Below are 21,791 nucleotides of genomic sequence, written 5' to 3'. Positions count from 1 at the left end.
GAGACACATGAAATGGGAGAGCCCAAGAGCTACACAGTGGAGGTCCAGGGTACATCTGGGGCTCACAGGACCCTGGACCTCAGCTTATACGACATGCAAGGTGCTGAGGCTGGTGGGAAGCTACCTGCCCTGAAGAACCTGGGCCCAGAAATACCAGGGGCTCAAACCTGTGAGGCCACTAGCTACCTTCCAGGGCCCCCCTGAAACCAATGGCCACGGATTAAGAAGCCCACCTAGGACACAGGCTAGCTTGGGGTCAGCCACTGGAGGCTGCCAGGACAGTCCTGAAAGCCAAACCTGCCTGGGAAGCAGACACAGCAGCACTGGGCAAGGAGGAACCTGGTGGAGACGGATCACAGGCTGAGAAGCCAAGTCTCTGGGGTGGGTGTCCCGGGCATTATTTATTACCTGGCTCTCTCTCGTTCCCTGCTTCCTCCCGTCTCCCTTCTCTCTCTAGTGCTCACTAAGGACCCATGGATCTGAGCACTTTTCAGTCGACATTCGTGTTCAACACTCAGATGGTCCCTGCTGGCCTCTGGGAGCCCCTACAGGAGGGGAGGCTGGGCCGTCAGGGATAGATGAAGAGGAGGAAGAGGAGGAGGACTTCAGGGAAGGGAGCGTGTGGCTGGACACTGTCCAGCAGAGGCAACGGCGCGCGTGGACTTGAGCTTTGTTTGGACAACTGGAAGAGGTTCAACACATGTAGGCTGGGCGGGTGGACATGAGTGGGGGCAGGGAAAGAAGAGGGGGACAGACTGGCGAGGCAGAGAGAGGGAGCAGACAGAGGCGCTGGGCTTGGAGGGGCCTGGAGCCACGCTCCTCAAGCTGGGACCTGGTATGAGGCAGGGCTGCACGGCAGGATTGGTCACCGGGACACCACTCTGGTGGGGTGGGGAGTTGGAGCAGAGGCACGGGAGGGTGCCCACCTTCTCTCTGGCCACAATTCCCTTCTTCTGGGCGCCTGTTTCTTGGTGGAGACGCATTGGCCACTTGTGAGCAGGTTCTCACGGCTCTCCGGGGCTGAGACCCCTCCTAGTGGGAACTCCACTGTCCCGAGGACGTCTCCTGCTCTGTGTAGAACCAGCACAATGTCTTGCATGGAACGGGCGTGTCAGGCACGTTCATAAAAATATAACTCTACAACTTCATTCCTATGATAACTACCAAGTTCTCCAGGGAAAAAAGCATCGTCAGGCCTGTTTTGGAAACTTCTGATCCTGACAGTTTGGAACAGCGAATGCTAAACATTCCCAGGACTTAACGCAGCTCAGCTTTCCATTGGTGATGACGTAATTGGCAGTTACACGAGGTGCGTCAACCAGAGGAGAAAGAGCAGTGGAAGTCTCTGCTTTCCCTGTCACACGTGTTTCTGTTGGGTTGCTGTTTTAAACAGGTTATATGTTGCCCGTTTTGTCGGTTGCCGGCAGAGAAGACTCCATGAGGAGGTTTGAAGCCACCATCCCAATTCCAAAGTCATTTTCCCCTTTGAATCTTTTCTTGGGACAGAGTCAGATCAGTACACCAGTCACTTTGTCTCAGTGCTGCCCTTTCTCATGGAAACGTCTTGGCCATTACCCCCACCATTCCCAGATAGGCCAAGTGGCCAGAAACTGTTCTGAGCAGAGGGAAGCCCTGTTCGAGGAGCCCAGCCAGAGAGTTAGGGGCCAGCTTGCAGCAGCTCCCCCACATCCTCCTGCTGGCTCAGGTACAACCATGTCAGACATTTTGCAAAGAGTGCTTATTAACTGCACAAGAACACCATCCCAAGGTTGTATAAAATTTAAAATCTAGAGGAAAAACTCAGCCCCTCACTGTCACCTTTAAGCTAGGACTCTCCCTCTTCCTTTTGCTTGCTCAGACACATGCCACGTCTGTTAATATCAATGTCACTACAGGGACTTACAAGTTTGGCCAGATGACAAGGTGGAACGCGGTGTTTCCTTGGGGGGTATTTCCTCATGTGTGGCTGAACGCCGCCATTCTGTTTGAGTTTTGTTTCCTGACTTTCTGACCCCGCCTTGGTTTCAGGGAAATGTGTCTGAACCTGTCTGCTCACTGCACATGCTTGCTGAGCACTGGCTGGGGGGCCACAGGAGTGTGTTCTTCAGCTCCGCCTCCAGCGCCTGCCTCACACCAGGCTCCTCTGCCCATGGTGCCTGCCAGAGTCACCTCTAACCAGTTGGCTCCTGGGCCCTGGGTACTCCTGTGCCATCACACACATTTCCCCATGGACGCGGGGTTGCCTTCCCTGGTGCAGCCAGGCCTCTACGCTCTGGCCTGCTTGCTCGGGTGGAAGCCATGGCCAGCCCTTGTTCCGACACTCCTTGTCGACGGGTAATAGCCTGCTCCACCAGGGGCGTATCTTAACCCAGTGGGGAGCTTAGAAACAAAACTCCCAATGCCCAGCACGTTCCCAGATCAATTCAGCAAGACCACCCTCCACAGGACGTGGACACTGGGTTTTTTTCTTCTTCTTAAAACCATCCAGGCAATCCTAACGTGCAGCCAGAGCGAGGTCCACAGATGACCGGTTGCCTCTCACCAGCCCAGGGCTCATTCCTGGAGCCTCAGGACTGCCCAGCTCTTCCTGCCCAGAGTCTGCTCGAGGCGAAACCTCTCAGCTCCTTTACCCTGGCTCCCCGAGGACCTCTGGGTTGCTCTTCCTCCTCACTGTCTTCTCGGGGCACATTCTCCTTGGTCAGGCTCCCAGCGAAAGGACAGTACTGGTTCAGTGGTCCCCAGTGGAGCCATGGTCAGGTTCTCCTGGGCCTGAGACTGAGAAGGCAGCCCATGGTCATGCCTGCTTCTGGACATTTCCATCACACCAGGAGTCTGGGAGTGGACAGAGTCCTCCTGACCTTCCACGCACTCACCATGGACAGATCTGTCCTGCTTCAAGACGGTCCTGCTGGTTTTGCCCTATGTGCGCGTCAGCTTGGGCTGCTGTTGGCTGATAACCAACAGAACTTCCTTGCTCACGGTCCTGGAGGGAGGTCCACGGTGAAGGCACCAGCAGATCTGGTGTCTGGAGAGGGCCACTCCCTGCTTCACAGGTGGGGCCTCTGGCTGCATCCTCATGTGGAGGAAGGGGCAGGACAGCTCTCCGGGCCTCTTTTATAAGGGCCTAACCACATGACCTCCTCCCTCATGGCTCCTCCCAGGAGCCCCCTCTCCTAACACCCCACAACGGGAATTAGGATTCCAACACATGAATTTGGGGGCACATAGATGTTCAGACCATAGTGGCTAATAAATGCCAGTTCCTTACACCTGGTCCCCGGGTGTCGCCATGCTCCATCACCCCATGCTCCATCCCTTCCCAGGCTCGCTGGCTGAGCGCACAGTGAACAAACGGGGCAGGCTGGTTCTGAACACCCGGGCCTGTCTGTCCTCTGCCTCGCCCACCAGCACACTGTCAGCTGGGGTCTGCAGCACCTGACTTTCTCTTTCTGCAGACTGAGCCATTTCCACAGCTCCTGTCTTCTGGGACACCTCGCAGCCCATTCAGCAGCGGGAGGGTCCCCTGTGCTGCGGTGACGCTTGGCCACACTCCTGGGCAGCCAGTCCTCTCAGGCGGCTCCCTGCTCTCTCTCCACGGCCACTCGTTACTACGTTGCTCAGGACAAAGTGGTTGCTTTGTAACAAAAAAAAAACTGCTGGAGGCCTGCTGCTCTGATTTTTAAGAGTATATTTATAAAGTGGGTTTATTAAAAGTGTCCATTTTTAGTAGGTTCCCATCTGCTGTATGAAAGCTGTTTTTCTACGGCACAGACTAGTGCCGTGGGCAGGATGCTTCTGAGATATACTGAGGGATGCAGGGATGCACTGAGGAGGGATGTTTCTAGAAGAGGTTTCGTTGCCAAGAATTTTATTCTATCCATTTTAGTGAAACTAGGAGAACAGACGGACAGAATGACAGAATACCACAGGCCGAGTGGCTGATAATCAACAGCCCGCGGAGGCACCTCCCCCATGTGAACCACTAGGAGACTTTCTTGCTCGGCCTGAGAGTGGCTCCGACGCATGGCGGTCAGGCTGGAAGGTTTCTATCGCCAGTAGTGGGCACCTGCAGCAGGCTGCTGACACTCCCCCTGCGATGGCACATCGCGTGCGGCAAAGTTCAGACAAGGCAGTGCCCTTCACATGTGAAAAGTTCAGGCGTGCATTCTGGCATGTGTCTGTGAGCACACAAGTTCAGGTGTCAAACTGGCCCCATAGCAGCTTCCAGCGCACCTGCTTCTCCCTGGAGGGTCTCTGTCTGGGGTGGGGCTGGGGCCCACTGGTGCCTCCGAAGCGCTGATTATTTCCCACTGAAAGGATGATCTTCCACTTCTCTAGGTTTAGAAGTGGAAATCAGCCTTCATGGCCAGAGACAAGAGTTTAAAATAAAAATGAACTAAAATAATATGCTGGCCGGTGCAACTGACCTCGAAAACACACCCAAGCATCTCAGAACTATTTCTGAACCTGCCTTCAGAATGTAGTTTTGCTTCTTTGCTCATCCATTTCTATCAGCACCAGAGATTCACAGCTCTTTGTATCTTTCAGGACTCAGAATGCTATTCTTTTGCACAAAAAACAAAAAAACCAAAAAACCAACAACAACAACAAAAAAACAGAGCTGAGAGACGGCTCAGCCCTACGTGTATCTGCTCAATTCTCTTTGTGAAGGTGTTTGGTTTTTTCCAGAGGAGCCTCCTGGTTAGATGATCCCAGAGGCCATGGGAACCCGGTGGCGCTCCCTCCCCAGGAGCACACCCCCCAGCCCAGGCTCACCCCAACTCCACGGTCCCCTTGCTCTGCTCTGGCAACAGGCCTCACAGCGGGGGGAGCTGCCCCCTGTCCTGCGCCCCGGCTGATCCACTGCGTGAGGACTCCCTGACATGGGGCTCTCAGTCTCCAGAGTGGAAACCCACGCTCCTCCTTGGCACTTCCTCCCTTTTCCCCGACTCCAGATCCCATCACAGGACGTTACAGTCAGTGACCAGTGGGAACAGTGTGTTACAAGAAAGCAGTTCACATTCATGCATGAGAAACTTCTGGAAAGATAACACCAGCAAGTTAACGATGGTTAATCTTGTGTGACGGGTTCCAAGTGATTTTTATTTATGGTGTTTTTTTTTTACTACACAAAAACTGAGATAGTTGATTTTACTTGTCACTTTGAGGGGACCACGCGATGCCTAGCTATCTGGTTGAACACTATTTCTGGGTATATCTGTGAGAGTGCTTCTGGAATAGGTCAGCATTTGAACCAGTGGACTGGGGGACCTGAAGAGGACCCAAAGGTGGAGGAGGCCCACCGGAGCCTGGCTGCCTGAGCTGGGACGCAGTCTCACCCACCGCAGGCTCCTGGCTCTCAGGCCACAGACGCCACTGGCTTTGAGCTGGCAGACGGCCCATGGTCGTCTCTCTCTCTCTCATACACTCGTGCACACACACACACACACACACACACACCCCTCACCTCTATCTCCTGGCGGTTCTCTTCCCCACCCCCACTGGTTCTGTTTCTCTGGAGAGCCGCCGTGACTGGCACAGGAACCTATGCGTTCCCATGGCACTGAGCGTGTCCAGCTTGGGTGGTAAGTATTACGGAGTGCTTGATAGGACGGTGGGGTGGGGTTGGGGAAGGGGCCTGGGAAAGGAAGCCTCTGGACATTGGCACCTGGGTCATCAGGGAAAGGTGAGAGCTGAGACCTGCTGTGTCTGGTTCTGGCCCTGGTGGCCCTGGTTGTGGCAGGCCTTGAACCACTGAGTCCTGGGCAGCCCCCTCCCAGGCCCCCGCACAGCCACCTCGCTCTGGCAGCTTTGACCCAAGAGGGCCTCCCTCCTCACAGAGCCTCCTGGTTCTGCCTCCACCACACCCTCAGCTCTCCCTGCTCACTGTGGAAGTGCGGAAGGAGAACCTTCCCTTTCTTGCAGAAATTCACACACCTGGGCAAGTACCCTGGGACCCCACGGTGCTGAACGTCATCCTGCTTTCCAGGCTGTTCCTGGCCCCTCACTGGTCTCACCCCTTTTCCTGTCCCAAAGTGTAGCTGAGCCCAGATACTCCCCTACGCCACATGGGTTCTTTACAGCACACCCACCCCTGTCCTCCACAGAGTCTCCTGCGCAGGGCGTGTCCATGCCTACACAACCAGTCTCCCTGCATCTGTCCTGAGCTCCCAGCAGGAGTGGAGAGTTCTGGAGCCAGCTCCTCTGCCTCCGCCCCTCACCTTCCTACAGTTCCACCTGCAATACTCAGAACCCGCCTCAGCCCCACAGGCTCCTCCAGCATTGTCAGTGCGGCCAGTCCATCTTGCGGATGCCCCTCAGGTGAAGTCCTGAGCTCATCCCTTCCTCCAGAGGTGACAAGTGCACCGCTCTGGGTTCCAAGTGCTGTGGTTGGTGCCCATCAGAATTCAGGGTCCTTCTGGATGCTGCAGGGGCAGACAGACGTTGGCAGCAGAGGGGCAGGGGCTCTGGCTAAAGGCAATGGTCCCTCCTGGTCATGTGGCAGCCACAGAGCTAGGCAGACCTGGGTTAAGAGTGGAGCCCTAGAGACCTCCTGACTGACGCTCCATGACTCCACAGAGGCTCCAGTGCCTGCAGGCCACCAGTCTCCTCTCCAGGTGCAGTCTCTTCTTCCTGTGGTCCTTCTGAGTGACCAAACGTGTCCTTTCTCTAGGTGGTGCTTCTTGGGTTGATAAGGGAGAGAGACCCCTTGAAACAGAGAAGGCCCACATGCCTTTCTCCCAGAGAATGCAGTTCCACACACAAGTTCATGTACCTTTTTCTGGGGGTCTACCCATTGGGGTCTCTGTTCCCTGGTGAGGACCCCATTCTTTCCATAGCTCAAGTGCTCAGCCTCTCCCTTCTCCACTTCACCCTCTCTTACTGCATCACAGTGGGTACAGAGGTGCTCCACATATGTCTTGGGCCAAGAGCCTGGAGAGGAGGGATAGTGGTCAGAACCAGCTGGGTGGCCCCACAGATGAGAACTTGCAAAGCTAATTGTGCAGTGTCTAGATCCAAGGTGTTCCCAGAAGAATTTAGCACTAGTTAAGTCTAAATTCACTGGCTGCAGTGAATTTAGAGAAGACTCTAGCATTCATGTGACAAATCATGTGTTATGTTCTGGTTGAAAACATTAGAAGTAATTCCAAATGGTTTAATATGTGACTTGGGAAAAAAAAAAAAAAAGAGAAAAAAGTTGAAGAATGCACTCCATAGTGTTCCATTTCTGTTGTTTTTGTTTCCAAAGCCAATGTGAGGTCCACCTCACGGACTTGGAGAAAAAGTGAAAGCGATTCTGCAGAGTCGGTTAGAGGTCTGGAAAAAAGGTCCTGGTGACGGCATGAGTCCCCTTACTCCCCCTGTGCAATCCTTAACAATTTTGATTTAAAACCAAGGGTCCAATGAACACTGTTTTTATACTGTTAAATTTGGAGAATTCTTTCTATACTATGGATACTAATCCTTTGTTAGACAGTTTGCAAATATTCTCTCTCAGTCTACAGCTTGTGTTCTCACCCTCTGCACTGGGCCATTCACAGGGCAAAAGGTTTTGAATCTGATGAGGTCCAACCAAAGCCAGAATTAGACGGGCAGGCAGTGTAGACAGGTAGATCCAGTCAGGTGGATCAAGGAGGCCAATTTTGAGTGAATCCCTGGAAGTTGGAGACTGTCCCCTGAGGGACTGAAATGTGAGCTCCTCAGAGCCCTTCCTCCTCCCTGACCAAGGACCAGCCCTGCTCCGGCCTGTGGCCAAGGTGACCGTCCCAGGAACTGCCTCTCCCTACAGGGAGCCAGAAGGTGGTTAATGTGTCCTGGGCTGCCCCATCCTGTCCTTCCCCCTTCTGCCCACCTGTGTCCCACCTTTGGGCCATCACACCGTCCCACTGTCCCACCAGCACTCCAGGCCTAGTCCTGGGCCTAGTCACTTACGCAGGAAGGAGAAAGATAAGAAGAAAAGGCAGGAGAACAAAGGATCCTAGGACGTATAAAAATGGCACAACACCTCGCCTCTGGGGACACCAGGACACCAGCTGTGGCCCCTCCTCCCTCCCGGGAGAAGCCTATGTCACCCCTTTTTAAATAAACCCTGTTTTATATGCCTGCCTCGGTGTGCTTCTCTAATGTCCAGACTTCAACGTGTGGGGAAGCAGGACTCGTCACCAATAATCGGCATATCACAATTTGTCAAACTGTCCTCCTATGGATGCTACTTTTGGTGTCGATACTAAAATCCCGCTGCGTAGCCCAGGTCCTTGAAGGTTGGTTCCCCGTGTGTTCATCTCAGGCCTCAAGGCTTTATGTTTAATGCCATGACACAGTTTGAGCTGATACGTGGACAAGGTGTGAGGTTTAGGTGAAGACTCCTTTTCTTGCCTGATGGAAGACTAAGTTCTGAAGCTCCTGAGGGAATATGAGCTCCAATGAGCACCAAGCTGCAGACGAAGATGTCTGATGGAGCGCTTGTGTTTTCTCCTCCCCAATCTCAGCCTGGAGAGTGTCCAGATCCAGAAAAGGAGCAGGAAACTTTCAGATTTTAAACATTGCATTGCTTTGTGAACTTCTTGATGCAGTGATCAAAGGACTGCAAGATTATGAGTCACAGATCACTTATTTTAAAACGTTCTGTGTGCCATTGCAGGGGTCCCCACATGACTCCTCTTTCCTTACTCCTGCAGCCCCACAGTAAGCCGGAAATTCAGACACTGAATCATTGTGAAACTCAACTGAGACACCCAGTGGTTCAGTGGCTCTTTTTACACCTATAATACTCTCCCAGGTCCCATATCATGCTTATTTGTAACTATCTCATGGACTTGTGGAAATTTTAACCTTCTCCTGGGTGATATTCTAGAAAGATACTTTTTTTGATTAAAAGAAGTTGGTTGAAGATATAATCCTATCTCGTCTTCTAATATGAGGTCTTCCCACATTTTCTGCCTGGTGATCAATAAGTCATAAATTATAAGATCCCCTCAAGAACAATCCCACAGCCTGGCTTCTGTGTGAGGGGCAGGGGCAGGTAACCCAGGATCTATGCAAGGCCACCAGAACTCCTGTGGTCTCTCTCCTGTCTTTATGTCCGATCATGAAGACTCACAGATGTATTTTTCTACACATCAAAATACAAATCCCCACACAAGAATTGGAATAGCTGGTCTCAGGAATGGTTCTAGAAACTCTACAAGTGATCATAGAATAATTTTAAAGAGTCCACCAAAAGGATAATTTGATCTCCAAAAACGTTTGGTAACATAATTTAAATGCATTATTTTCATTAGAGATCACCACTTCTTCTTTTACTAATCACGGCATCCCTTTGTAGATCTGTACTTTCCATGAAGACATTAATTTAAAAGTAATTCTGAAGCATTTTCCCTTTCATTTGTAAGTACTTCATAAATGCTGACGCTCTTAAACTTTGCTTTTGTCCCAAACTGTTCATCATTAATTGAGTATTTAATGGCTAGTTAATAAAATCCCTTCACCCACCAATGATCAGATTGCATGGCTGATAAACTCAGATTTTTATAGAGCAAGCTTCACTAACAGTGAATTTTTTAATTTGCAAGTGTAAAGTCCCTCATGCATATTTAGAGGAAAAGATGCTTACAATAAAATTGAAATTCTTCTAATTCTCCTTATTTGTAGGTGCTTCAAAATTATCTGGCAGAGTGAGAAGAGGTTCTAAAGGTTAACTGTGCCCAGTGAGTTGTCCTTCCCCTCTGAAGCAAGTGAGAACTCTGGTCCAGGCAGGCCAGTGGGGCACTGGGAGCTCTCTTGGGCCGAGCCTCCTGAAACACTCAGGTGGCGGCCCAGGCCGAGGTCTAATGGGGGCGTCACTCATAAGAGACGGGTGAAGGAAGCAGAGAGAGAAGCTGAACTCTGACGCAGTTGCCAGAGAGCCACCGGCTAATCTCGGGGGGCAGGAGAACCCTTCCCGTCTGTCCCGGTGGCACGTGCTGGGCTGGGTCTTGGTGCTGTCACCTGGTGGTCCTTGGATGCTGGCTGCCCCAGCAGGGGTGTACCTCACAGGAGGGGCTCCCTAAGACTGGAGCTGATTCACTGTGAAATGAGGGGGGCAATGGTGCTGTGTGCTGTTGGCGCTGGCCCCAGGGACCCGGGAGTCCACGGCCTTGGTTCTGAGAGGGGATCAAGGGCTTCTGCTACCAGTGGCCTGGGTTAGGCCCAGATGAGCAACAAGGGGGGGGGGGTGTCTCTTCTTTTGCTTATTGTGGGACAACAATGGGACATTGCTGCAGTCCGGCTGGGCAAAATAACCGGGAGGTGACAAGCAACTTGAAGGTTGAAGCGGGAACTGCTTTATTGCGGGACAGCAGAGGTATACACCTAACTGATTACACACAGCTTGACTCGATCAGCATCATCCAGATACAGCAGTCAGCCAGTAAGGAATCCCTCCATCTTAACGGCTCCGTGGCCTTGCCTCACAAACCACTCCTCCTGGCAAACTGCCAGGCGCCATCTTGACTTGGTTGCGGCCCACAACAGGACATGGCTAAAGAAAGCAGCAAGTACCAACGAGGCCGATGAAGGACCTGCTGCTCATCAGAGGGGCGCAGCAAGGGGAAGGACGGTCACGTCCAGCTGGCCATCACCAGTCATGCCAGGGTCTTCTGGAGATATGCTGGTCCTTGTCCCCACAGTCCCCCCTGTGTGTGTGCAGATGGGGGCATTGACGGTTTATGTCCACCTTCTCACTCTGGTTCTTGCTCATGTGTCCCTTGGCCCAGCCCTTTCTCCCACTGTGACCTGGCCCCAGTGTTCCCAGGCACAGTCTGTCCGTCCGCCTTGTCGCTTCTCCCACAGGGAAGTCCCCGAGTCTGAGGGTTGGCTGTGGCCGTGTCCTGGAACACCAGGAGCATGCCCCTCACTGCCTGAGCCACAGCTGGTCTCTGCCTCTAAACAGGGTCACCGGGGTCACGACCCTCAGGGACCCAATGTTCTGGCTTGGCTGAGTCACAGTGGGACCATAGCTTTGGGTGCCCACTCTGGAGGTGATGCAGAGGACACTTCTGGTCAGCTGCGAGGCAGCACTGGCTGTACAGTAAACTCTTACACGGAGGACGGTGCCATCTTGAGGTGTGAGCTCCACTTCCCACAACGGAGTTCACACCCAGAGCACTGGACAGCCCTGGGGACGCCCCCTCCCACGTGCGCGAAGATGAAGCCCCTCCAACAACCACAGCAAGGTAGCAGCACCTGGCGGGGCGCACCCTCCTCTCCACCCCACCAGGCAGGCCCAGTGACACCGTGTGGACTCTGGCTTCCTCTGGACAGTCGCCATGAGTGACAGATTTCAACGAATGTACGTGGGCTACATTAGACACGGTTATTCTGATTTTCGGGAGGTAACTCGGTTTGTAAAGCGTGTTTTCCTTCTCTCCAGCCCTCCTTTGAGGAAAGACAAGGGGGTAATTTGTTTGGAGGAATAAAAATTCAAAGCTCTGCAACATCTGAGTCTCGAGCCCGCCACTTATCCTGAGAGTTTAAGTCGTGGAGAAGAGGCCACTGATGTCCATCAACAAAAAACAAAGTGGGAACCTGGCGGTTGCCCAGGAAACGAGAGCCGTTTCAGGAGAGTTCAAAAGGGGCGCTGGGGAAAAGGAACCATCTCTGAACGGCTCACCTTTACCTTGGGCTTCTCCTTCACCACCTTCTTCTTCTCCTCCTTTTTGGCCTTCTTTCCCTTCTTCTTGTTCTTTTCTTCCTCTTCTTGGCTTGCAACGATATCTTCAATCACCTGGAAAACAACCCAACAATCACAGCGCTCAAGCACCAGTGGGCGAGGTCGCTCCTGTCTGGAGTGACCTGCTGTCGGGACCCTTCTCTGCCTGCTCTGGGCGGGGATGAGCCCCGGGGGTGGCAGGGCCACCATCTAGTAGAGCTGCCTTGTCTGCAGGAGGCAGCAGAGGGGCCCAGAGGGGACTATGCAGAGCTGGACCCTTGTGAGTCCAGGTGCCCCCTAGCTCAGAGCTGCCCCTGCTCCAGGGGTCCCTCAAACTCCAGACAGCTGGGCTTCCTCAACGTCCACAGCAGCTGGGCACGCCCCGCCTCGACCTGCAAGTTGAGGATGCCACTTCCAGCCTGGACCCGGATGGTGACAGGAGTTCTCGTAATAACTTCCCCTTTCCACGAGTTCTCTGGGTTTTCTTTCTTCACCCAAGATATAATTTATATTTCCTTTAAAATGTAAGATTCTCCTTCAACGGTACCTCCATCCCATCACACCTGGACTGACACTGTGGGAGGATGAGGACAGGTCTGGGAAGGATCATGCAACTCAGGGAGTGGGACATGCGTTCAGTGAGCATCACTCTTTGCCATTGGGAGCTGTGAGTGCTGGGGACACCAGGGCGACCAGGGCAGGACGCCCTCGCTTGGCCCTCGGGCTCTGCTCCCTGCAGGTCCTGACTGAGCCAAGCTGTGTGACCTCTCTGAGGTGCTTCCTCAGCCCCAGAAGGAAGCCAACACCCCCGTACAAAGCGCCAATGGTGTGCCAGGCACGGCTCCGAGACCTCACAAGGCTGAGCTCTTCACTGTGGGACACGCCGGGGGTGGTGCTGACACCATCAGTTTATAAATGAGGGAGCTGGGATGCAAAGAGCCCAGGGACTCCGTCAGAGAAACACCGCTAGTGAGTAGCTGAGCTGGATTTGAATGGGTGCCAACTGGGATCAATTTCATAACCTAGACAGAAAAGAGGCCAGATGTGCTAGAGGGACACAGGTCATTATATTCTATGGCACGAAACACCTATGGTTAATTAAAAGTTCGTGACCTACATTTTCAGGAACATATGTATAGAGTCCAAATATAAAGAATACTTGGGAATAACAGACTCCAAATTCAGCACAGTGGATACTCTGAAGACAGAGGTAGGCAACTAAAATAATTGGAGTTGAGGAGGTAAGACAAAGATACCAGTTTACCTCTAGTATATTGTGCCAAACCATCTTCCTGGGGGTAAACTCTATTCCATCATGCCTTGTCAGTGGTTTCCTAAAATGCGGAAGTTTACCTTCTAGGATTGTATTTTTGATATTTAACTACGTTATTCTTTGAGGTCTAGTTTTTAAGGTTTAAAGTGTAAAAAGCAACGTTATCATTGTATTAATCAGCTTTCCATTGCTGTAACAAATATCTGAGATGATCAAATTAAAAAGAGGAAAGGTTTATTCTGGCTATCAGCGTGGTCAGTTGACCCCATTGTTTTGGGGCCTGTGAGGAGGCAGCGGGTCAGGTAGGAGCACGCAGTGTGGCACTCAGGAAGCAAAAGAGGCAGAGAAGAAGGGGCAGGACCCTAGGTACCCCTTTCTAGAACACACCCTAGTGACCTGGCTGTCCTTCACTAGGACCCACCTCCTAAGAGTGCAGCGCCACTGTCTGGAGACCAAGGCTTCAACATATGGCCTCCAGGGACACTACTCAGATCACACAATTGTGGGCAAAGAGGATATTCGGGCAGCCTCTGGAGAATAAAAATCTAAAGACCCTGTCATCCTGCGTTAGTCCTGTTCTCAGTGTTGTGTGGGTTCTCCGCCTGTCTTCCCCAGTGGCCGCACTGGATGCATTCCCACAATGGACACGGCTCCCTTTCCCCCGTTTTTCCTTCACCTGTGCTTGTTACCTTTCATCTTTGGGGTACCAGCCATCCCAACAGGTGTGAGGTGGTATCTCAGTGTGACTGCAATTTGTATTTTTTCTTGACGTTGAACATGTTGTCCGTAGGTCTCTTGGCCATTGGTATGTCTTTGAGAAATGTCTGTTCAGGTCTTGTGCTCATTTCTAATTGGATTGTTTTCTTGCTATTGAGTTGAGTCCTATATGTTTTGGATATTGACCTCTTATCAGATGTATTCCTACCTCCCCATGCTGAGGTTGTCCCTTGGCTTTGTGAACGATTTCCTGTGCTGTGTAGAAGGCTTTTAGTTTGATGTAGTTCTGTCTGTTTTTATTTTTGCTCTCTGTGCTTCTGGGGTCATGTCTAGAAATCCATTTCCCAGAATCATGCCACAGAGCGTCCATCCTATGTCTTCTCAGGGTAGCTTAACAGATTCTGGTGTTTATGTTCAACTCTTTAATTCATTTTGAGTTGGTTTTTGTACCTAGTGTGGCATAAGGGTCCAGTTCCATTCTGTGTTAGCTTCAGTCACGGTGACAAAACACCTGAGATAGACAAACTTAAAGAAAGAAAGATTCATTTTGGCTCATAGTTGCAGACGTTTCAGTGCTTGGTCCCTGGGCCCATTGCTTTGGGCCTGCGGTGAGGCTGAATATCGTGGTGCAGAGAATGGCGGAGCTGCTCACCTCATGGAGGCCAGGAAGCAGGGAGAGCGCGCAAGAGGAAGGTGCCGTGGGCAAAACACAGCCTTTGAGGGTTTTCCTCAGTCAGTGACCTACTTCCTCCAAGTGGGTCTCGCCTCCAAGTCTCCATCACCTCCCAATAGCCCATTAAACTATGAATCCCCACGAGGATCAATCCACTGATGAGGTCAGCACCTGGTGACCCAATCGCCTCCCAAGGGCCCACCTCTGAACAGTGCTACACTGTGGACCGAGCCTTCCACACACGGCGAGCTTTTGGACATTCAGATCCACACCATAACGACATCCAGTCTTCCCAGTGCCCTGCATGGAGGAGACTGTCCTCTCCCACTCTCGTCCTTGGTCCCTCCAGGGAAGACTGGTGCTGGTGGTGTGTCGGCTGACTCCTGGGCTCTCTCTTCTGTCCCACTGGTTTTCGTCTTGTTGTGCCACCATGAGGCCGTTTCACAGCAGCCTTGTGACACGTTTTGAAGTCAGGAAGTGTGATGCCTCCAGATCCGTTCTCCTTGCTCAAGATTGCTCTGCTATTTGTGGTCTTTCTTGGTTCCTGATGCATTTTAGGATTGTTTTTTATTTCTATGAAAAATGTTATTAGAGTTTTGATAGGGATTGCATGGAATCTGTAGATTGCCTGGATAGTATAGATATCTTAACAATATTAGTTCTTCAAATCCACAGACACAATATAGTTTTCCACGTATTTGTGTCTTCAATTTCTTCATTGATGTTTTAGTTTTCAGTATATGGATCTTTCACATCCTCTTAAACTTATTCCTAAATTTTATTTCTTGATGCTATTGAAGATAGGATTGTTTTCTGGATTTCATTTTTAGAGAGTTCATTGTTAGTGTACAGAGATGTTACTAATTTTTAATGTTGATTTTGTATTCTGAAATTTTATGATTTACTTGTTAGTTATCACAGGATTTTGGGGGGGGTCTACAGTGTTTTCTATAAAAGATGATGTTGTTTACTGAGACAATTTCTCTCCTTCTTTTCCTGTTCGATGTCTTTTATTTCTTATTTTTTCCTAATTTATTGACCTGGTACTATTTTGAATACAAGATGCAAAAATGGGCACCCCTGTCTTGTTCCTTATCTTAAAGGAAGAGCATCCAGTTTTTGCACTGGTAATGATGTTAAGCTGTGGGCTTTTCATATTAAGGTCTTTATTGTATTAAGATAAGTTTATGTCGCACCTAATTTGTTGAGTTTTATCATGAAAGAATGTGGAATTTCGTCAAATGCTCTTTACGTATTTAGTAAGATAATTACATGATTTTTACCCCTCCTTCTGCTAATGTGACTGATTTGCATATGTTGAGCTATCCTTGCACCCCAAGGATGAATCCTGCCTATGAATTTCATAATGCAGACAGAAAAGAGTCTTGTTGCCATGAATAAGTACATGCAGACATCATTTTTCAGGTGCAAGCGTATCTGCAGGATGAATTCTTAAAAGTGAAATGCTGGATCAAGAGTATGTCCCTCTGTGGCACTGTCCTGGGTTGGACAAATTTATCCTTTCTCCACGATGAAGGAAGGGCCTGCTTCTCTGCGTCCTTGCTGTCACAGTGCATGGTATCTGTCAGCCACCTCGGTGGAAAAGGATATGCCTTGTAGTTGTTTCAGATTTTTTTTTTTTTTTGAGAGGTCAGTATTGAATTTATTTTCTCATGCTCCTTAACTATGCAAAATCTTCCAGAATTAGATGTGCACTTTCACTACCATTGTGAGGTTTGTGTGTGTGTGTGTGTATGTGTGTGTGTGTGTACACAAGCAAATACACACACACACACACACACACACACATACACAATGAGCATCGCAGACAAGAAATCATCATCATTATTATCATTTTTTTTGTGGTGCTGGGGCTTGAACCCAGGGCCTTGGGCATGTGAGGCAAGCTCTCTACCAACTGAGCTACAGCCCCAGCCCAATAAATCATTTTTCTAATCCATAAAGAACTCCTACAGCTCTGCAAATCTGGCCCACTGCCCATTTCTACTTTTAAGGGTGACTTTACTGTGGCGTATTTTACATATTCTACAGTCACCTATCCTAAGTGTACAATTCAGCAAATTAGTCAGGTGGTGTCACTTTTAGGACATTTCCGTCACCCAGGAAGATTCCTCATGTCCACTGTTGTTGCCTTCGCCCTCCCTCCTTCCCAGCAAGCCCCAGCCTGCCTTCTGTCTCCCGGGACCTGCCTTCTCTGGACGTTCTGCACAACAGACGCAGACGGTTCAGTGTCGGCTGTTTCTGGCTTCTTTCCCTCAACAATGCTCGTAAGGCTCACCTACGCTGTCGTGGGTACCAGCTGTGCGTTCCTTTTTATTACCAAGTAATATTCCACTGTGTGACTAATGCCCCATGTCTCCCGTCCATTCACCCGCTGATGGGCATCGAGGCTGCTTCAAATTCTTGGCTATCGTGACTAATGCTGCTATGAATATTCATGCACATTTTTTTTATGTGGACGTATATTTTCATTTCTCTTGGAAAGGGTCCTAAGAGCGGAACTTCTGGGCTGTGTGGTCAGCTCATGTTAAACTTCCAGGAAGCTGTCGAACTGTTTTCCAAAGCGGTCCCAGCAGCCACGCTCAGGGCTTCTTTTCCTCCAGTCCCCAACTTTGGGGGCTTGTCTTTTTCATTATTTTCATCCTAGTGAGTGGGAGACACTGTCCACTGTGGTCTCCCGGTCACCACCCTAAGGACCAGAGATGTTGAGCATCCTCCATGTGCTGATTTGCTCTTCACAAATCTTCTTTTTGCATTGTCTGTTCAAGGTTTTTGCCCATTTTTGGATTGGGGTCTTTGTCTTGTGTTTGGGGTCTCAGAGCACTCTGTATGCTCTGGATACAAGTCCTTTGGAGGGTTTTGAGTTACTGTTAACCTCATTTCATTAAAAGCATTTGTTTTACTTTCATGTTTTAGAAAGACAAACATGGCCACTGTGTGCTGTCACGGTGACCGTGCGTGGCCTGCCGTCTCTTCATTCCTCGACAGCATGTGCCAGGCCAGCACTACTCTGCCATCAGCAGCAGCTGATGGGACTTTCTGAAAGACTGTGATGTGACACGCTGTGTTCTAGGTGCATCACACACAAACTGCACCTAAGTTTTGCCCCCGCACAGGAGGAGGTACTGCCAGCACCACGTTCCAGAGGAGCAGAGGCAGGCAGAGGGGAGCCGCGACCTGTGCCGTGGGCCTAAAGTGTGCTGGCATGCAGGAGATGGGACTTGTCGTCGCCTGCCCCTCCCACTCTCCCTCCGTCTGCCATGAGAGCTAATGCTCGCGCCCTCTGCTCTACTGAAACGTGTAAAGACAAGCCGGCTTCACTCAGATGGACTGGAGTTCCACCACATCCTGCGTCCACACTCACTACCTTCCTGGGCTAGCACGCAGCCTGCTTGCCACGGGCTCAGAACAACTGGTGCCTGAAGATTCAGCCGCAGGGGCAAGACCTGCACACACGGAGGAGGGCACTGTGGCCAGATTGAGACAGCAGTCCCTCAGGATGGGGCAGCTGACCGGCCAGGGAGTGGTAAAGGCCTTGAGGCCAGGTGCTGGCAGAGTCGGGGGAGAAGGCAGGAGGGGAAGGGGGGCCGACAGCCGTGACTTCTGGGGAAGTGTGGCGGGGGCTCTGCAGCCTGAAGAGAAGCCCGTGTGTCTGACCCGAGGCCCAGGCAGGGCACCCAGGGACAGGCTGGCTGCAGGGTGGGCGGTGAGGTCCCAAGGCCTGACCTGCAGCCTGGTTCTAACTGCGTGGCTCTGCTTCAAGCCGTTCAATTCCCTATTCAAGACGGCGAGGCGGGTCTCCTGGGCCGGTGCCGAGGTCCAGGCAGACAGCAGCTCCTGCAATCTCCACGGCAGGGGCCAGCAAATGAGGGCGCATGGGCCAGACCTGGCCTGCTGCCCGCTTTTGAAATGAAGTTTCACTGGCGCATGGCCATGCCTGTTCATTCGCTGATTGTCTTTGGCTGCCAAGAGGCCATGGCAGAGAATGTTCCACGGCCTAAAATATTTAATATCTGACCCTTAATGGGAAAAAACATTTGTTGACTTCTGATCTATAGCAATTTGTCTTATTATTTTCTTTAGTATAAATTCCTCAAATAGCATTTATGAGTCAAAGGGTATCCACATAAGAAGTTTTTGATGTCTACTTGGTACTTGTCCCTTAAAAAGTACCCCGCCAATTCACGTGTCCATCAGTAGCAGAGGACAGTGACTTTGTCCCCAGTGCACACTGACTTCTTCTGTTTTCACTGTATTTTTTTTTTTTTAATTAGAGCCTAGAGTTATGCACAGTGGTTGGACTCATTTGGCCAAGTCATGCATACGTGGAATTTGGTGGACTCCATTCCAGTCCCTGCCCCATCCCTCCTCCACTCTGCTCATCTTCCTCTCACTTGTTTATCTGTGTATTTATTTCCGATGGGCGCATTTTACATCACATAAAGGTGGAGCTCCCTGCGGTAGGCTCACACACATATCGTGACTATGTTAAGTTCATTCTGCGTTTCCTCCCCTTTCCCTCCCGCGCCCTCTCAATCTTCCTCTTCTACTCCACTGATCTTCCTTATATCTTTATGATATCTGGTTTCCCTTACTTTACTCTAGCTTCTGCTGTGAGAGCAGACATTGGACCTTGTCTTTGAGTTTGGCTCATTGCATTTAGCATGACATTCTCCAGTGCCATCCATTTACTGGCAAATGCCATAATTTCATTCTTCTCTATGGCTGAGTGAAACTCCATTGTGTATACACACCACGTTTTCTTAATCCATTCATCTACTGACAGGCATCTGGGCTGGTTCCATAATTTGGCTGATGTGAATTTGGGCTGCTATAAAAACTGATGTGACTGTATCGCTATAGTATACTGATTTTAGTTCTTTTGGAGAAATACCAAGGAGTGGGACAACATGCTGACTTCTTATTACCTTGATTTGAATGTTTACCAGTTGTACAGGTAAAGAGATACAGCAAAATTATTTTACATTTAAATGTCTTTGCAAGTGAATCTAAAAAATTTTCTTTTGAAAAAAAATTCCACGGATATTCCTTGGCTTCTTTTCTACTGGATGTTCAGATTTTCCTTCTTATTTTCCAATAACTCTAAATGTAACTGATGTCCACCATCACAGGTATCCCAAGTACTTCCCTTAGTGATATGACTGGAAGTGCATTCACAATTTTGGGTTCTGCCCTTGTAGACAACAATCTGTATTCTGGCTGATTTCCTCCTACAGTGACCTGCTTCTAACATTATTCCCTACCCTCTGACTATTAAATATTCCAACATTTTTCTGTTAATATGTGATCTAGTATTTTACATGCAAATATCTAATGCATCTGAAATTTATTTTGTGTATTAAGGGAGGTCAGGAGCTACGTGATCTTGCCAAATGGGGAGCCACTGATCCCGAGTTGTTTGTTGAGAGTCCTTCCTCCTCGGCTGCTGGGAAAGTCCGTCCTAGGTTCCTGAGCTCCAGTGTGTGTCCGACTCAGTTTCTGGGACACGGAGCCTGCTCAAGGAATGTCACCTGTTATTCTCCTAGTTGCCCTTGATCAGTTCTTTCCCTGATACTGTGGGGCTGGATTCCTTAAAAATTCTTTGATCTATATCTACAACACGATTCCGCTTCCTCATAGTTCCTTAAAAAATTATGTGGATATTTCATGCATTTTCCAGATACACGTGTGAATAAGCATGTCAATATAAAACCACTTTAATTTTGATCGAAAATGCATCAGCTGCATAGAAATGATGGGCAGCTGATGTGTATTCACACTTATTCACACTTCACGGAGGCTTTCTACCCGGCCTACTGCCCAAGCCTTTCCGTCTTCCTCAGTCAGGTTTTGTCAGTATATTCTGAACCTCTGTCTGACCTCTCAGTGTGGTTTCTGCATTAGTTCTGGGATTAACTGAGAGTCCTAATGGAAGGCCCTCAGAGCTGGGGATGAGCTGGCCATGAGCCAAGGGTCTGAGAGCTCAGTGGCTGAGACGCGAGGGGGACAGGTGAGTGGACGGCTGGCGGCGAGGTCTGGGGACAGGAAGGAGGGGAAGGACCTGGCCTGAGAGGCGGGCAGGGACACGGAGGGCACCTGAGTCAGGCTGCTCAGACTTCAGCATGGAAACCACCTTCACAGGTCATCATACCTCCTCCCAACCAGACAGGAAAAGGGTGGATTCATTTGGAAACGACTCTGCAGGAATATGCGTTGATGTGCACCCTAGAGCACGCCACGGTGATATTAGCAGGAAAATAACAAGAACGGATAACACCAGGAACCCACTGACCTTGAAATCTAAAGAACAGGATCGTGGTAGAGTCACACTTTTATTTATCAGGCAAATTTGTACCTGTTCTGGGGTCTTGTGGGAAAAAATCATAGCAGAACCTCCGTCTTCTACATTGGGGTACTCAGGAAAAGAGCCAGTCAGATTCCTGTGCAGAGAGGGAGGGAAATTGAAACAGAAGTCAGGGAGGTTCCCCACTGCCGACGCCCCATTCACCGATTTGCTTGTGTTCACGGAGGGGGGTGGTGGCTATCAAGGGTGGGCTCCCTGGGATGGAGGGCTGGACAGCATGCCTCTGAGGAGCAGAGGTGACATTCAGTGACAGGGTCCCGTCCAGCGGGGACAAACATCTCTCTTTACAAGAGACTGTGCTTGTCCTCTCTTCCTCCTTTTTCCTTTCTGAATGTGGAGGAGTGTGTGCTGGAGGAGGAATGAGGACAGGAGCACAAACCGTGTCTTCCTGTTTGTAGTTCAGGATAAACACAGGAGCCAGAGCCCGGGGAAGGGTGCAGCGCGCAGACCACACCTTTGCCAGTGTCTGGAGCACCGCGCCCGCTCTGGCCTTCAGGAAGCCCGAGGCCCAGGCTCCGCGGGTTATATGTTATTTTTTTCTGTGACCACGCAATTTCTACACTTAGAAAGCAGACGCTGAAATGCCCATTCCTCTGTATTCCAGAGGGAGGGAAATCTACCCCCACAGATGTAGAAGGGAAAAGGCAGAGGCCCTTAACAGCCTGGTGGAGACCTGCACGGTGCCGGGACAGCACTGGCCTCCTGCAGGTTCTGGCCTGGACCCGAGAGCCCACTGAGAACCCACCCCTCCCTCGTCCATGTGGACCCTCTTCCTGCAGGTAGAACAGGCCCTGCAGCCAGGTGTGCTTCTTAACCTCGGGTCTTTGTCATTTGGAAAGGGAAGGGCCACTGAGTCACGTGGCTCATCACTGCTAATGACCCACTGACCCATGGTGGCAAGCCCGGGGAACGGGGAGCTCCCATGCTGTTGGGGAGGTCCCTGTGACGTCATCTCGGCCCCGTGACACTGTTGGATGGCCCGGCTCAGACACGTGACAGGAGGACACGCATCACAATGCTCGCCATGGCTCCCCAGCCTCCCCAGCCTCCCCAG

General features: G+C 50.6%; 1 protein-coding gene across 1 annotated transcript in view; it reads right to left on the bottom strand.

The window, feature by feature from the left end:
* The window catches only part of Drc11 (dynein regulatory complex subunit 11), a 124,226-nt gene that overhangs the window by 56,071 nt on the left and 46,364 nt on the right, over nt 1-21,791 (bottom strand). The window contains exons 8-9 of the mRNA XM_076866405.2: nt 20,729-20,813; nt 11,651-11,764 (exon numbers count right to left, since the gene is read on the bottom strand). Coding sequence (XP_076722520.2) covers nt 11,651-11,764; nt 20,729-20,813 — 199 coding nt within the window. The remainder of the gene's footprint in view (nt 1-11,650; nt 11,765-20,728; nt 20,814-21,791) is intronic.

Source organism: Callospermophilus lateralis, chromosome 9 (genome assembly GCF_048772815.1).
Source record: "Callospermophilus lateralis isolate mCalLat2 chromosome 9, mCalLat2.hap1, whole genome shotgun sequence".
NCBI lineage: Eukaryota > Metazoa > Chordata > Mammalia > Rodentia > Sciuridae > Callospermophilus > Callospermophilus lateralis.
The sequence above is the reverse complement of the archived record's forward strand: the minus strand, read 5'-3'. Positions and strand labels throughout refer to the sequence as shown.